General features: G+C 45.8%; 1 protein-coding gene across 2 annotated transcripts in view; it reads left to right on the top strand.

Moving 5' to 3' along the window:
* The window catches only part of Peli2 (pellino E3 ubiquitin protein ligase family member 2), a 149,229-nt gene extending 132,809 nt beyond the window's left edge, over positions 1 to 16,420 (top strand). For both annotated transcript variants that reach the window (XM_052191683.1, XM_052191685.1), the window contains exons 4-6: positions 10,003 to 10,197; positions 11,920 to 12,108; positions 15,618 to 16,420. In XM_052191683.1, the coding sequence (XP_052047643.1) occupies positions 10,003 to 10,197; positions 11,920 to 12,108; positions 15,618 to 16,184 (951 nt within the window). In that variant the 3' untranslated portion in view covers positions 16,185 to 16,420. The remainder of the gene's footprint in view (positions 1 to 10,002; positions 10,198 to 11,919; positions 12,109 to 15,617) is intronic.
* The last annotated feature ends 591 nt before the right edge of the window (positions 16,421 to 17,011 follow it).

Raw genomic sequence — 17,011 nt, 5'->3', positions numbered from 1 at the left:
AGTGCATTTGGTGTTTTGATTATTATGCAACAGGAGGAATTTCTGTTCTGGTCCAGTCTGTTTGTAGTTCTGTAGGCTTCTTGTATGTTCATGGTTATCACTTTCTCTAGGTTAGGAAAGTTTTCTTCTATAATTTTGTTGAAGCAATTTTCTGGCCCTTTAAGTTGGGAATCTTTACTCTCTTCTTTACCTATTATCCGTAGGTTTGGTCTTCTCATTGTGTCCTGGATTTCCTGCATGATTTGGGTTAGGAGCTTTTTGATTTTTGCATTTTCTTTGTTGTGTCAATGTTTTCTGTGGTATCTTCTGCACCTGAGATTCTTTCTTCTATCTCTTATATTCTGTTGGTGATGTTTGCATCTATGACTCCTGATCTCTTTCCTAGGTTTTCTAACTCCAGGGTTGTCTCCCTTTGTGATTTATCTATTGTTGATATTTCCATTTTTGGACCATGGATGGTTTTGTTCGTTTCCTTCACCTGTTTGATTGTTTTCCTGTAATTCTTTAAGGGCTTTTTGTGTTTCCTCTTTAAGGGCTTCTAGTTGTTTATCTGTGTTCTCCTGTATTTAAGGGAGTTATTTATGTCCTTCTTAAAGTCCTCTATCATCATCATGAGAAGTGATTTTTAGATCCGAATCTTGCTTTTCCAGTGTGATGGTGTATCCAGGACTTGCTATGGTGGGAGAATTGGGTTCTGGTGATGGCCATGTTACCTTGGTTTCTGTTTCTTTTGTTCTTATGGGAGCCTCCTGCCATCTGTTTATCTCTAGTGCTACCTGCTCTTGCTATATCTGACTGGAGCCTGTCCTTCCTGTGATCCTGGTTGTGTCAGAATTAATCAGTGTTCAGCTATCTCTGGGATCCTGTGATTCTGGGATACTGTTTTCCTGAGATCCTGGGTGTGTCAGAGCTCCTGGGAGTCAAGCTGCCTCTGGGACCCTGAGATTCTGGTGTGACCAAGCTCCTGCAATCCCAGGATCCTGGGCGTGTCAGAGTGCCTGGGATTGGAGCTTACTCTGGATGTTGTGGGACTGGCTGCAGAGTTCGTTTATATTCAAGGTCTGCCCAGTGCTCCTGCTTAGATCAGAAGGAACCTGTGACACTGGTCGGGAGGAGTTCCTTAGTGCCTGGGTCCTGCTGGTCCCAGTTTCTCCCAGTGCTGGGACAGATGTTGTGTCTGCCTCATCTCTGATCCTATGATCCTGAGCATGTTAGAGCACCTGGGAGTTGAGCTTCTCTGGATGTTGTGGAGCTGGCTGTGGAGTTCTCGTCCAGCCCAGAGTTTGCTCAGCACACTGGCCCATACCAGAAGGCAAGGCAGCCACTTTTAAAACAAACATATTAGAAGAGCTTTTTAAATGACACAAGTCAAGGAAGACATAAAAATATTGGAGGGTTCCAGAAATAATTGGAACAGTGTATAGAGAAACTCATGTGGCATGGTCAGTGCCTTACTGTTTTCTAGAAAGCATGAGGCATAAGTGCTTTTATAATTAAATTTTAAGAAGATAAAGATTGATAGTCAGATTACTAAATGCTTATCTCAAGAAGCTCTTAGACCTTCAGAAAGTTATAGGATGGGTGTAGGAAGAGTTGATGGCCATTACAGAGTCTAGAAGTAAAGCAAACAAAAACAGAAGGAAAGAAAGAGGAAAACATCAATGAAGCTGAAAAGAAAGGGCTTAGAAAATGCATCCGAGGTTCAGTACTTCAGAATCAATGGAAAGCTTTAACGTGGACTCATACAGACTAAGGCTGAGGTGAGCCTCGGGGTGAGACTTGCACATCTATCTTAGGGTGGGAAGGTGGCTTAGCAGATGGAGCAGCAGGCTTTGTTTTTCACAGCATAGCTTCCTTAAAATTTCAGAAACATGAAAGCTAAAGTGGGGGCTCAAGACAGAATCCAGATGCCAGAGGTTGGTCTCCACCCTGCATGAGCCATTCTCCCAGACTTTACAAAGGAGCAAGAGCAAATCAGGTGCAGTGGACAGTTGTCAGGAGGACCGTAAGCAGCCAGTAGCTGTCTTCAAATAATCAAATATAGGTGAGCTCATGGCAGAGTCCTCTGTACTGTTCTTAATTGGAAGTGCCCCATGGAGCACCTTGTGAGGAAGTGGCTTCTGGACAGCACTGAGTCAGAACAGTGTCTGGACAGGGCAATGTCACAGCAGCACCAGTGACATAAGCCATCAGATCCATTGACCCAGCCACTCTGCTGCTGGTTTATGCATAAATGATTAAGGAATATGTAACATCACCTAACCACAAAGCTACTTGGTTCACAGTTAGGTTTCCTACTGAAAAACTACAGGTAAATACAAACTTCAGCATAGGTAGAGTGGGTAGACCAGAAAGCTCCATAGCACAGGTGAGCTTTCTGGTCCACCCACTCTACCCACACCTGTGACTCAAAAGAAGATCCAGCCTCTGTCAGAAGTGTCTCTTTTCTCTAAACTGTCCTCAAATTTTGTCTTTTTAAGCTATCAGATTAAAAGTTAAGATCAAAATTGCTGTAAACAGCTGTCTGGGAAGAAAACTGCCTTAGAAGCTAACACTATAAAATTCCAAATGATTAAGTGGTAGACGTTTTTAAGTGCTTACTGTAGAAATTACCCAGGTTAAAACTTCGTAATCCTGAAACATCCTCCCAAAACATAAAATAAATTATGAATATGTTTTGTATTTTAGGTAAGTTTCTTTATAACTAAAATATAATACAATAAAAGCAAAAGACAAGTGACAAATGGGAAAAAATATTTACAATGAGGCCCTAAAAGATAAGACATTCCTAAAATACAACTGAGAAAAATGCATACAGTTAAATTGATATACCATCAAAGAATATAGTAACTATTCATTTTTAAAGGGCATTAAATAGCTCTTTAAAATAAGAAAATACATTGTACTTACAAAAGAGAGGATATGTGATGTTAATTAGTGGAGGGACATTACTTTTCTCTTATTCGATTGATTAGAAAAGGAATCTAAAGACTTTTGTCAAAAACATGGGAGAGATTGGTAAATCCGCTATGCGTTATAAACCTCTGTGGGGCAGAGATTTGGAAATCGCTGGGAAAAAAACTGAACTGTTCACACACTTGGACTCTAATCATCCCAAGAGAAAGATTTTCTCTTCCCACAGACTTCTCCCAGCGATATCCTTTTCTCGTGTGCAACATGACAGTGTAAAGTTCTTACTCAAAGCATTGCTTAAGAAATAACCAGCTGGGGTCCATTCCAGAAGTTCAGGTCCAGCAGTACACTGGAGCCCTGCAAGGCCATCATGCCAAACAAGCAAAAGCTCTGAATACAGACTCAGAGCTTCAATTAGATGGGTAGAGCGGATATCAAGGCCACTGTATATAGCAAGTCCTACTCTTAGTCCTAAAGTTAGTTAGGATTGCTTACTGTGAAGTGTCAAACAATTAAGTCATGGTATTAAATATAGGCAATTATGTTAAATATTGCATTAATATTAAATATTGCATTGTTAAAATATTGTTTTGAATGACTGAAACAATTCTTGAGTACACTAAAAGTCTCTAAAAGGGTAAATAAAATATTGTCTAGGCAGCCAGCTTTGTGAAGGAAGGAGTCAGAGGTGGTGTGCAGATTTGGAGACCACACGGAGCTAAACAGTTCTGGACAGCTGCGCACTGAATAACAGACTTAACCATAAATACAGGCTTAGTTGTTCCAATGCCAGTTCCCACTCAGAAGCGAGGTCTCTGTTATTTATATGCACAGTATTAACAGCAGCTCCACTCTCTGCCCTCCTGTGCCCACATTAGTGACTTTTGTTAGGCCAAGGACAGGCACATACTTCTGGTCAGAATCGTTACGGAACTTTGTAATGATGTTTAATGCTTGGGGAAAAGGGCACATTTTCAGATGTAAAGCCTTTTTACTACAAGTGGGCTGGAAGCATTCCCAACCATAACTAAGAGGGTTGTGACTGTTTGACAGTTCCCACTGATACTTTCCCAACCTTAAATCAGCAGCTTGCTGTCTGTCCCACCTGAAGTGGTCAGGCAGATGCCACATTCCAGTATGAGATGGTGTACTTACTCCTTAAGGAGATTCTTGAGTAACTCTCTACAGCCATGCAGCATCCTTTGGTGAAGACCATGGCCTTCTTCATGCCCTTTCCTCCTCAGAGTGAATTAAAGATGCAATTGGAAATTTTTTTCAGCTAACTTCTGAGTGCTTCATTTTGTCACAGTAGTAAAAAGACTCAAGATCTAATAAGATCGATAGTTTTTCACTTGTAAATGGGGGCATAGTGTGGACTCACCATGAGGTACCATAGTGCTTGTCACTAGTACTTGACCCCCCTCTCCACAGAGGTCATCACAGTGGGATGGAACTGCCATCTTGACATCCTTATTTTATTACGGAAGAAATTTGGGCTTTTGCGCTGAGACTCCTTGAGAGGGCATGGCCTTGAGATCCTTCTAGAGACCAGAGTCCATGCTTTTACAAAAGGCCGACCTGTAGGGTAAGGAGACGGGTTGCTTGGTAAAGTGCCTACTGTACAAGCATGTGGACCTGAGTTTGATCCCCAGTACCCACTGTGGTAGAGAACTCTAACCCTGGCTTCGAGGGGCCGGAGATGGGCAGATCTAAGAGCTCCCTGGCCAGCTAAGCTAGTCTTGCCAAGTTGTTGGGGCTCCCAGAAGCTACAAGAGAAACAACTCAGGCAAATTGTCCTCTGACCTCCACACAATGCCTTACATGCTTCACTCGTCACTTTTCTGCTTGCTTCACACACACACACACACACACACACACACACACACACACTCACACATGTACATGTACACACAGACACGTACGTACTCATGCGTGTGCACACGCACATGCACTCACGTGCTCACACACACACACAAGCACACATGCACACACTCACTGTGTACTAAACAACGTATCATGTTAGGAATTGTTTTATTTTATTTGAACAGGGTCCCACTCTCTGTTTTTGTGTGTGCGTGCACACTCACAAAGTTGATTCACCATTAGAATCCTTCCATCATCTTTAGATCATATCTAGGTATAGTTATGTGTTGCTATGTCCAATATTCACCTAGATACAGAGGACAAAAAGCTAGGGATGTGACTCAGTTTGTCTGGAATATACAGTCCACTTCTGTTCCCGACACTGCACATAATAAAACAAGACAAAGAAAACAGTCAGACACCCACCCATCAACAGACATTCCAGGTCAGGCATAGCCAGAGCTCCAAGATGGGAACGGGGGCAAGCAGGAAGTAAGGGGAGAGGAACAGGCGAGAGGAGCAAGACGCTGTTGCCTGCAAAGAAGGAACTAGATCAGCGGTCCTCAACCTCTGGGTCTTATCACATAGGAAAACACAGATTTCCGGTGATCTCAGGGACTGAGACACCACTCAGTAGTAAAATTAACAGTTATAAAGTATCAACAAGCATTAATTTATAGTCAGGGATCCCTCAGACCATCAGAAGTATGTGTTTTGAGCTGGATGAACAAAGTAGAGTCCCTGTATACACTGAGGATAAGTGGAGCCAAGAGTGGAACATGGAAGAACTTCTTGGAAGCCACAGTGACAAGCTTGAACAGAGGGACCACGGGAAGACCTAAGGACAGTTCTTGGGTTTGATTTTTAGATGAAACAAGTTGTACAGCAGCCATTGCTATCCAGAGAGGGGCTGCAGGGTCTTAAGTTGTTGTTCAGAGCGAGTCACATCGGAGATGCTCAGTAGGCGTAGGATTGGTTGGATCTGGCAGGTGGTAGGCAGGTCCCAGAAGAGCCAGAGCTTGGAGCTAGTGACGAGATTTGATGCGAGAGAAAAGGGGGAGGCGCTGAAAGCGTTTGCAGACCAGGGACAGACGTGTTCAGGCTTGCAGCTCGGGGTTAGCGGTGTCCTGACCCCCCAGAAGGGAGAGGGCCGGGAAGCCAGCTGGCCTGGGCTGGGAAGGGAAGTTGATCAGGTGAATGTGGTTTTCCAAGGCATATCTGAGAGCTGGTAGCCGCAGGCAGACAGGAGAGCTTTCCTAAGGCAGGCATCCAGTGGGGGTCTGTGTCCACCACACTGGCTGGCAAGCAGAATGTTTGGTGGCAGGAGAAGGTTCCAAGAGTAGCCATGGAAACTTTTATAGCAGTTGAGCATGGTTGAGACAGTCTAAACTTACAAGAGTCATTTTTCTGATATTCATTTTTATTGTATTTTTTAAGGTTATCAGTGACAGGCTAGAATTTTTAACAGAAACCAGAACAGGTCTGTGTCCACAGCTCGAGGAACGAGTGTGTGTTTGATGAGTGTGTGATCCCAAAGGAAGGAGTGAGTGAAGATTCAGGGGAGAGTCAGCAGAGCCACGGGAAAGGCCTCCCGTGACATCCAAGGCACCTCTAAGAGAGCTCCTAGATAGAAATAGCCGTGATTCTTCTGTGTCAGAGGGGGAAATGAGAAAATAAACGTATAGAGTGAGGGCGAGGAGAAGTGAGAGCGGCCTTTGTGCCACTTCAGCCCGTCTTCTTGGGCCCCTTCAACAGATACACTTTGATTATATATAAAACTTCAAGTATGGCTAGTGAAGTCCTCGCTACAGCCATCCTCCAAGTGCCTGCCAGCATTCTATGAATAGCAGATGAATTCAGAGGCGTCTTGGCTTGGGTACCACTCGACTGTCAGATGAAATTTAAAGGCTTCTTAGCTTGTCTACACAACTGCCTGTAAGAGAAGAGGGAACTGATCCAACAGAAGAAAAGATGGACGGCAGGTTTCCCACACCAACCGGGCTTTCAGTAAGAAAGTGGCTGAAATTCCTTTTGCCGGCAAAAGCAATATGAGGCTTGTGTCTTAAAGGAGAAAATCGTGCTAGTACCCCAGAGATAAGGTGCCATCGGAGGTGAGGTGATAAATCATAATCTGTCCAGCCAGATAAGAGCTGGGCTTAAAATATTTGATCTTAGCAGAACGTTTCAGTTGAAATAGAATTCAGGTCGTTGAAGTCATTTTCAGTTGAATCACAGGACATGAATTTAGTGACTTGGGGAAAAGTCACAATGCTGCACTCCTGGAGGAAAATAATGGCTGTGGACATGAAGGGGTGGGGCTGGGAAGTAGGCCTCAGTCGCACATCCCTTGTCTACCCGTCTAAGAGCAGTGTGTGGCATTTTAGAAGTGCAGTGGCATTTAGCTCACAAATGAGTGTGTGAAGTCCTGCCTCTCCAAGACTGGTGGACATTAGGACCCAGAGTGTGTCAAGTCCTGCCTCTCTTCTCTAAGACTGGTGGACATTAGGACCCAGAGTGTGTCAAGTCCTGCCTCTCTTCTCTAAGACTGGTGGACATTAGGACCCAGGCCTTGGGCTTTGTGACATGGCCCGGGAAAGTGTAGGGCTTCTCACATTTATTTCACCTGCAAACATCTTTTAGACTAAAAGTTCAGGGTGAGGTATGATGCTGAGTCTGTAGAAACCATATTTTCTCCTTTTCATGTTTCTATATTTATTAATATAGAATAATCTATATTTGAAGCATTTGTTGACCTTTCTTTTAAAAAGTAAAACTTAAACGAAGAAGAAGAAAAGAAACTTAGAGCTTGCCTCCACAGACCTACACAAGGTCAGATTAATCATTTCTGCACAGATGTGAGAGGGGCTCAGGGGACACCCACCCTCGCTGAGGAGCAGTTGACAGCTGGTGACTTCTGGGGAAGGAAGGGTCAGTTTTCTTTCAGGTTGGTGGTCCCGTAGGTGGACTATGCCTTACACCAATGCACATGCGGGCCTCAGTAATTGGACTCCAGTTTAAGGAAAAAATATGACAGGAAGTTGGGATTTGGGGCGGGGATATGGAGAGGAATCCAGGAGTGGCTGGTGTGGTGAATAAGGGAGTGGATATAATCAAAACACAGTGCAGATGTGCATAAAAGTCTAAAATAACAAATGTGAAATACTGTATTATTAAGAGGAAAGGAGCTATGCTTTCACTCCATGCTTTTGTATGTTTTTATTTTGAACTGTGCATATATAAAACTATGAAACTTATTTTTAAATTTGTTAGTAAGTAGTTTCAAGCTTAACGACAACAACAAAAGGACTCACAGCTTTATCCATCAGTGGAGCTAAGTTACACATCTGCCGTGAAAACAAACCCAGAGGAGGGAAGGTTACACAACCCTAGAAAGATGAATTAGATGATACGGCTTTATGTTACCACTAATGTAAAATTTTATTAAGCAAGTTGTAAGTTTTCTAAGCCTGAAATGCATACCACTAAGCAGTATGTGTCTGCTCAAGTTGATGAGTTTCAGTGAAACCAGCAACCTCATTTAAGTCAGGCACATGTCATTAGAACAAGGAATTAAGGGCCATTTAAAAACAAGAGAAAACAGATGTCTGTTGGCTTTACTGGGGTGGTCTACGCATGGGAACATACAGAAGAAATTTACAAAAAAACTTAGTGACACCCTGGGAAGCGTGAAGAGCCACATGAGGTCAGATCTCTTCTTTTTACTTCATTCATTTGGATTTCCTTTTTTAAAAACCCTGTATTTTGCATTGCTTATCTTTCAGGCAGAATTCACGATCAGAATAAAACCACCTTGGAAATTGATTTTCATGGCCTTATGTGCATGCGAGTCGGGGCCCACGTGTTCCTCCCTCTAGTAGCGTCTGAACCAGTCGCTGTTCTCAGGCGAAGACATTAGTGGTGTGTTTAGTGAGGAATCCTTCATCTTCATGTAAATGGTTTTGATTGAAGGCCATGTTTTTCAGTGCCTCCAGGCAGACACACAGCGAGCATCAGTACATAAATGTTTAATGTCCCATCCTGAGGATTTTCCAACTCATAAGCAAATGAGTCTTCTAGTTCACAGGGGAAAGCAGAACCTGTTTTAGTGGAATCTACTGAACTCTAAGATTCTTGTGAAATATAATCTCTTGCCAGTTCTGACATCTTACCAAGGAAAGGAAGACACAGTAATATTGGTAGCAACTTTTAGACTTCCCCAGAGAGGCTTCTTTTTGATCCACACATGAAGTGCTGAGAATAGCTTTTTCAATTTTTCCTTCACTCATATTCTGAGCTTTGGACTGACTAGGGTAAGCCCCTGTCCCCTGTTCCTAGGCTGGCGGGGCAGTGGCAGCCAGTTTTTTCCCTCTGTCTCAGGGTAAGGGCTCTGTTTGCACAGTGCTGTGTATGAGTCATGGACTCTGACTCAGAGTGCAGCGAGCTAAGAGCCCCTTTGATTCTTTAAAAGTTTGATTCCTCTGAAAATAGAAACCAAGAATGATTTGCTGTAATATATATATTTCCAAGTGGATCCGAGATAGAAAATCCAATATCATTTTTCAGGAATAGAAAACTGAGCTTTCTCGTGATATTTAAAATTGGTAACTAGCAGACGAAAAGTTGCAGAAAACAAAATGATTAAGATCAAGGAATCTAGTCTATAGCATTGTAGCTGCAGTATGGAGCATTTGTGTGCACCCATCTCAGGCTGAGGAGATAAGTCAGTTGGTAAACTGCTTGCCTCCCAAGCATGATAACCTGAGTTCAAGTCCCAAAACCCACAAAAGAAACCAAGGGTAGCGATGTGTGCTAGTCATCTCCGTGCTGGGGAGGCAGAGCCAGGAAGCTCGCTGCAGCCGCTACCCAGCCCGACTGCTGAGCGGCTGGCAATGAGAGACTGTCTCAGGAGGTAGACGGCATCTTTGAAGATGACAGCTAAGGTTGTCTCCTGGCCTCCACATGTATGCTGGTCTGCACATACATGCACAGGGCATGGGGGCGGGGGGAGTATAGTTCTCATTAACTGTTGGTAGCAGGCTAAAATGAGACATCCTTTAAAAAAAGATGTGCTTATCGACTGTCATTTCTCTCTTCAATAACAATTGATTAATAATTGATTAAGCAAAGATAATGACGTTGACAGGGTCCTGGGCCTCTGTCCTTGTGAGCACTTGCATGGAGCCTGATGTTTCTTGTGAGCATCATGAGAATGTTTGGTTTCTTCAGGTGGGCAGGTCCACAGAGAGCCCCATTGACTTCGTGGTCACAGACACGGTTTCCGGCGGTCAGAACGACGATGCCCAGATCACACAGAGCACCATCTCTAGGTTTGCCTGCAGGATCGTGTGCGACAGGAACGAGCCATACACGGCACGCATATTCGCAGCAGGATTCGATTCTTCCAAAAATATATTCCTTGGAGTAAGTACTACAACTGTGTTCTGGTTTCAGGCTCACACCCACTAACAGAGTTACTTAATCTGGGGGGAGGTTGCTTTGTATGGAGGCTGCAGTTAGATTTTTTTTTTTTTGAAGTTATAGTTTTCAGGGCAGCCTGAGAAGATGCTGGTAAAATCCTGAGGGTAATTTGAAGCCTGGCCGCATGCACCCAGCCCTCAGGAGAGAGAAGCAGGAGGGTTATAAGTTCAAGGCCAGCCTGTACTGCATAGAGAGATGCTGCCTCAGTAAAAAGAAAATCTGTAGATTACTCCGTTATTGTTGTTGTATTTGCTGTATCAGTTATAATGCATGCAGTAATTATTTCAATGGAGTAAATGTATAACACGTTTATGGTGAATTTGAGACCTTTACTTCAAAGGGAAAAATAAGCAGCTACATTTAGCTCCAGAGCTCAAAGGAAATTGTTAGTGAACTAACTGTTCACTGAAAGGCGAGTGTTTGCTATGTATGTGGTATGTGGTAACAAAGAGAAAGCCCTTCCCTCATGGGCTGTCTTGGTAAACAAACCCCAAAAGTTTTAGGGACTATCCTATCTTGATAGGATATCACAAATCCTCTTAATAGGATAGGATACCTTGATAGGATATCACAAGAGATATCACAAATACCTCTTGAATCAGAATATTGTTGCAGATAGTAATTGTCCATTGTGACCTAAAGGATGATAAAATATATTGTCCCACAGGACAGGAAGTACCGTGGGAGACCAGTCTAGCACAGGTTGATGCAGTGATCCTGTGACATCTTGGGCTGGGTTCTCTCTGTCTTGCCCAGTGTCTCTGCTGGCACACCAGCCACTTGGGGGTTGAGTAGAGAGAGAAGTCTGCTTCCGAGTATGCTGTCCTCTCCACCATATGTGGCATAGGGCATTAGGAAGCCTGGGCCTGCTCTGAAGGCTTTGTACTAAGCAGGGCTCTGATCCTCCCTGCCCTGCCTCATGGGCTCTGTCACCACGACAGAGGAGGGTCGTCAAAGTAGCTGCCTGAGCAGTCTGTCCCATCACTGCCCGCCTTGGGGACAGGCACAGCAGTTTGTGTGACAACACACTGGCTCCTAAATTATTGGCTTAATTTTTTTGTTTTAATTTTGAACCTTTAAAAATAAAAAGTACTTTTTAGAGTATTACATGTCCTTCTGTGTCCAGGTAGTGAGTACATATGAAACAGCTGCAGGTGCTTGGGTAAGAGCAGGCAGAAGCAAGGCCACGGAAAGGGAGGAAGGCCGAGATTCCAGGCTTGACAAGGGAAGGAGATCTGTCAGTGAGGCACTCAGGTGCTGGGTATGTCTAAACTCCTGAGGAGATTGTAATGAGTGGCCAGAGACAATCCTTCCCACCTCAAACAGCTTACCGCCTCTCCTGCTGTCAGACCAGCACATTATCTGCTAGTTATCAGCATTGAATAGAAACTGAAATCTCTCACCTCTCTCCCACCTCTGCTGTGTACTGGGTTTTTCAATGCAGGGTTTCTCTGTGTAGCCCTGGCTGTCCTGGAACTCACTCTGTAGACCAGGCTTGTCTCGAACTCAGAAATCCGCCTGCCTCTGCCTCCCAGAGTGCTGGGATTAAAGGCGTGCACCACCATGCCCAGCTAGCTTTCCCTATATTTTAAGGAGACTCTAGAGTCTTCCCTTTTCAAGTGTTACTTTAACAAGCCTTTTCTGGTCTGTGGTATTGTTCTCCAGGAAAAGGCAGCGAAATGGAAAAACCCTGATGGTCACATGGATGGGCTCACTACCAACGGTGTCCTGGTAATGCACCCGCAAGGAGGCTTCACTGAGGAATCCCAGCCTGGAGTCTGGAGAGAGATCTCTGTCTGTGGAGACGTGTACACCTTGCGAGAGACCAGGTCTGCCCAGCAGAGGGGAAAGCTGGTGAGTGGGCTCCGCTCTGGAAAATTTGCACAGGTGCTCCATGGTGGCTGTCACCTTCCCACTGAGAGCTCAGAGCCTTTGTGTAGGGTGGAATGTGCCATTTTCTGATCCAGAAACACTCTCATAAGCTCCAGAGAGTTGGGGGGAGGGTGCCTGTCCTTTCCTCGGAGCTGGCCGTGTCCGTGTGCAAGTGTGTTATTTTTCCTTCCTGACCACGTTGAGAAGACAGCCGTTTGTTATGTTTATTGTTGCAGAATTCCTCTTTCCCCACACAATGCTTTGTTTACTATGTCAGAAATCTGAGCAATGTGAGGCAGTGAGTGAAATGTTTAAGTCAGAAGATCTGGATTTTCTGGAACTAAGAAATAATTAAGCTAGCATGCCCCCCAGCCCCTTAGTTTCATAGTTAGAAATTAATTCCATTCTCAGTGTTCACCCCGGACAAAGGTAGGCGACTCTACTTGGTCCTGTATCACTGTGGTGACCTTTTCTCAGAAGTGTCACTGCCGAGCCTTGAGACAAGTGCCTGTGTTTCCCTTTCCGGTTGTAAGGAGTGTCCGAGGTTTCTGATTATGAAGCAGCCATGGCACAAGCCCTTACCAGGCTCACTGACTTCCACTTTGTTACATAGAAGCTAGAGAGAGAGAGAACACGTACCTTTTTCTAGATTATAGTAAAGAAGGTGTTTCCCAAACAGTCATAGACAAAACACACAGCGGTGGGGGTGTGGGGGAGGGGGAGGGGTGTGCTATGGGCTGCAGAGATGAAAGCAGCAACCAGATGTTTCCAGGGTGGAGAAAGGAACAGGGATCTGAGGGGCAGTTTGTTGTCCTCCGCCTGAGGCTTGCTTCTGAGAGTCCTTTCCACTCCCTCTGTTTCCCACCATTCGGGGACAGGGAAGGACCCTTCACCTACAGTACAGTCACCTTTCTCAGCGTGTCTGATGAATACACATGAAAAGTGTTTTCTGAGAAAGGTCAGGTAAACTCTGTTTTATCTGGATACTTTCTGAGAAATTATTAATAGGAAAGGGAATATGAAAACAATTTCCTTACGAAAATGTTTCTGGTGATCCGATAATTTTACACAAGACTGCCCTAGCTCAAGTGGCTTGTGACTAATCATTACAGTGGCAGAAGGCAGGGTGGGGGCAGACACTACATTAGCATTCCTTACCAAGTGTTCAGCCTGTCTGCTCTGCTCCATAGCTCTCTTCATGAGGCAGAATCCCCCTCCTTATCTATGAAGAGGAGTAGCACATGAAAGTTAAATATTGCTCCTGGTCACGGTGTTAGAAGGTGGCCCCTACTGAGATCCCAGATCTGGTTAGAACTCCTCCCAGTACTGCACCACAGAGGGCTGACCTGGGCCCTCACCTGACCTTGGCCACTCTTGAGCATTTGCTAGCTATGTGAATAAAAGCCAGACACTGAGCCGGGCACAGTCGCCCCACCTCTGAAGAGTACTTGGGAGGTGGGGGCAGACAAATTGGGAGTTCTGGGTCAGGTGGGGATATGTCATGAGACCCTGTCTCATAAACCAAGGTGTGTGGGAAGACAGCTCAGTGATGCTCTTACTAAACATCCAGGGCAAGGACTTGGCAATGATTTCCTGCAAGAAAAAAAAATTTAATAAAGAATACCCAGCAAGACTGCCCAGTGAGCACGGCAGCGGGTGGGTTTCTTACCCTCTTTGGTAATGGCAAAAGCTTAGGCAGCAGGATGTACACTAGACTGTGGCCAGGGTTCCAGGGTTGCTAAAAAGGAGCAGCTCCAAAATGGATGGTGGTGGTAGTGGTGGTGGTAGTGGTGGTGGTGGTGGTGGTGGTGGTGGTGGTGGTGGTGGTGGTGGTAGAGGTGGTGGTAGAGGTGGTGGTGGTGGTGGTGGTGGTGGTGGTGGTGGTGGTGGTAGAGGTGGTGGTGGTGGTGGTGGTGGTGGTGGTGGTGGTGGTGTGTGCATATGGAGACAACAGGACAACCTCTGGTATTGTTCCCCAAGCACTGCCTGCCCTTTTTAGATGGGACTTTGCCCACTAGGCTAAGATGGCTAGTCAGAGATTCCCAGAGAGCCTCCTGTCTCTGTGATGACAAGGACACAGTACCACACGTGGCCTTCACACAGGGGTTCTGAACTCAGGTTTTCCTGTGTGCACAGGATATGCATTACCAACTGAACTGTCTCCCCAGCTCAGACTAATTTTGAAGTTAGTGCCTATCAGTAACATGGCTTAGATCTCAATAAAATTACGGACATATTTCTTCCTCAAATCAAGATCTTTACTGCACATGTTGTACCCAGACTCTGCCTACAGAGAGGACCTATGCCAACAGCCCTGCATTCCTCCAGTGCATCCACTATGCACTAGATGGGAGCTAGCGAAGGACACAATGACTTTCTTGGCACCAAGACCTCTCCCCCCAGGCATGCAGCCTGGGCCTTATGCCTGGTGCTGTGTCATCACCCAGAGTTCCCAGCCTGTTCAGTTCCCAAGAACTCCTTGTCAATTCCACATTTGGGGTCATCACCCCTCTCTAGTGTGCTGGTCTTATCACCTTCCTCCTGGCTCCGAACATGTCTTCCAAATCTCTATTCAGGAAGAATCCTTTCAGAATCCATCCTAACCTGTCTCCATCAAAGTAACAGTAGCAAACCGTGTTCACCGCATGCCAGACCTCTGTCCAGGAATCCACTTGTTTTAGTGTAACTGTCACAGGCCACCTTCCACAGTCTAAAGAAAGGGAGAAGATGGCAGGATGCTCCAGTAACCACCTCAGGGTCACACACCTATAAGGGGCAGGGGCTGAAAACCCTCGGAGCCTACTGTCAGCCATTGCAGGTCAGTGGGCCAGTGGGCCAGTGCTTCATTTACCTCCGCTCAGACTCCTGAGAAGCAAGGTTCCATTTTGTTAGTCTTGCTCCCCTCGGGGCTTAGCAACCATCTGGCAAAAGTAGTATGCCAAGTCCTGCCGACCATGCCGGACCCTGCTGCCTGTCAGCGGTTAATCGCCAGTGCACGCCCAGGGCCCACAGCACGCACGTCCTAAGACAACAAAGACTTGTTCATGAAGGCTTCCGCCTTAGACCTTAGGACAAATGGATGAAAGACAGACCAAGGCCTGTGCAGCCAAGGGTCACCTGGGATGAGTTGGATGCTCTGCCGAGGCATCGGCTCTGGTAGAGGAGCGTGGGTCTTCACCGGCAGGATGGCCTTCATCCCTCATAAGGCCTATGGGTATATTAACAGCATAAAAAGTTAAAAATAAAAGTGTAATGTTTATGGGACTCTTAAAGTAACCACCGCATTAACCCAACTTAAATAGCCCCAGCACCCTGGCCGTTCACTGTACTGAGGCTGGGGAGGGTGATAATTCCCATGCCCTTTTTAGTGGGATGTGTTACTACTGTGTCTTCTACCTGTCTCCTTACTGAGTGAAGGATATCGGGGTGCCTTTGCCCCCATAGTTTGTAGGACTGTTCCTTTAAAGATGTACCTGTTGAACCTGTTGTAGGTGGAAAGCGAGACCAACGTCCTGCAGGACGGCTCCCTCATTGACCTGTGTGGGGCCACTCTTCTCTGGAGAACCGCGGACGGCCTCTTCCACGCTCCTACTCAGAAGCACATCGAAGCCCTCCGGCAGGAGATCAACGCAGCCCGACCCCAGTGTCCCGTGGGCCTCAACACCCTGGCCTTCCCCAGCATCAACCGGAAGGAAGTGGTGGAAGAGAAACAGCCCTGGGCATACCTGAGCTGCGGCCACGTGCACGGCTACCACAGCTGGGGCCACCGGAGCGACGGGGAAGCCAACGAGAGGGAGTGTCCCATGTGCAGGACTGTGGGCCCCTACGTCCCTCTCTGGCTGGGCTGTGAGGCAGGGTTTTACGTCGATGCAGGACCCCCGACGCACGCTTTCACCCCCTGCGGGCACGTCTGTTCAGAGAAGTCTGCCAAGTACTGGTCGCAGATCCCACTGCCCCATGGAACCCACGCGTTTCACGCCGCCTGTCCGTTCTGTGCCACACAGCTGGTTGGTGAACAGAACTGCATCAAATTGATTTTCCAAGGTCCAGTGGACTGACACCCTGAGCAACCATCTACACGGCATTAACAAGTTACTGTGAAGACTCCGCCACTAACCGTAGATTCTACCTTTTTGTAATGCTGTTTGTTAAGAGGATGGCGGACCGGGTTGGGGGATGGGGGCTGGTGATGACAGGTGGCAGGCACTGACAGATACCACTGTGTTTTGCATGCTCAGAACAGCAGCATTGTCACTGAGGTCTGCCTGATTAAACTTTAATACCTGTGTAATAATTGGAGCTCAACGCCATGCTTTTCTTTTTAATTTTAGGTTTTTAACCAGATTTTCCCCCCTTTGAAAACTTGGGTAAGGTTTTACAAATGTAGACGAAATGTATTCAACAGATGTCTCTTAGCGCGCAGCCTGCAGAGCCATGTGATACAGATGTGAAGCAGAACACATCTTGTGATGTTCAGTGACGGGAATACTTGACAGTGGCTAGACCCTGACCCAGTACCTAAGGGCCAGCTCTCCTGGCCCTGCCACAGGCACCCGAGGACAGGAGGCATAGGCCATGCCCTTGTCTTGAAATCTGCAGCTTTCTCTCAACTGTTTTCATTTTAACTTTGGTGGAAGAGAGTGTCCGTACACTATTTTATTTTAACTTTGGTGGAATTCACTTACATACTCATTCATCAGGTACTTGGCATGTCAAACAGAGAATTTCCCTATGGTTTTAATCTGCCCTGTTATTTTTGCTTAGTATGGGCTGTCTCTGCTCCTCATCTTACATGACAAGAAATGTTTGATTGATTGATTGATTGATTGATTGATTGATTGATTGATGGACTGACTGACTGACTGACTGCTGATTGAATTCATGA

Source organism: Apodemus sylvaticus, chromosome 8, assembly GCF_947179515.1.
Source record: "Apodemus sylvaticus chromosome 8, mApoSyl1.1, whole genome shotgun sequence".
In the NCBI taxonomy this organism is placed as follows: Eukaryota; Metazoa; Chordata; class Mammalia; order Rodentia; family Muridae; genus Apodemus; species Apodemus sylvaticus.
The sequence above is the reverse complement of the archived record's forward strand: the minus strand, read 5'-3'. Positions and strand labels throughout refer to the sequence as shown.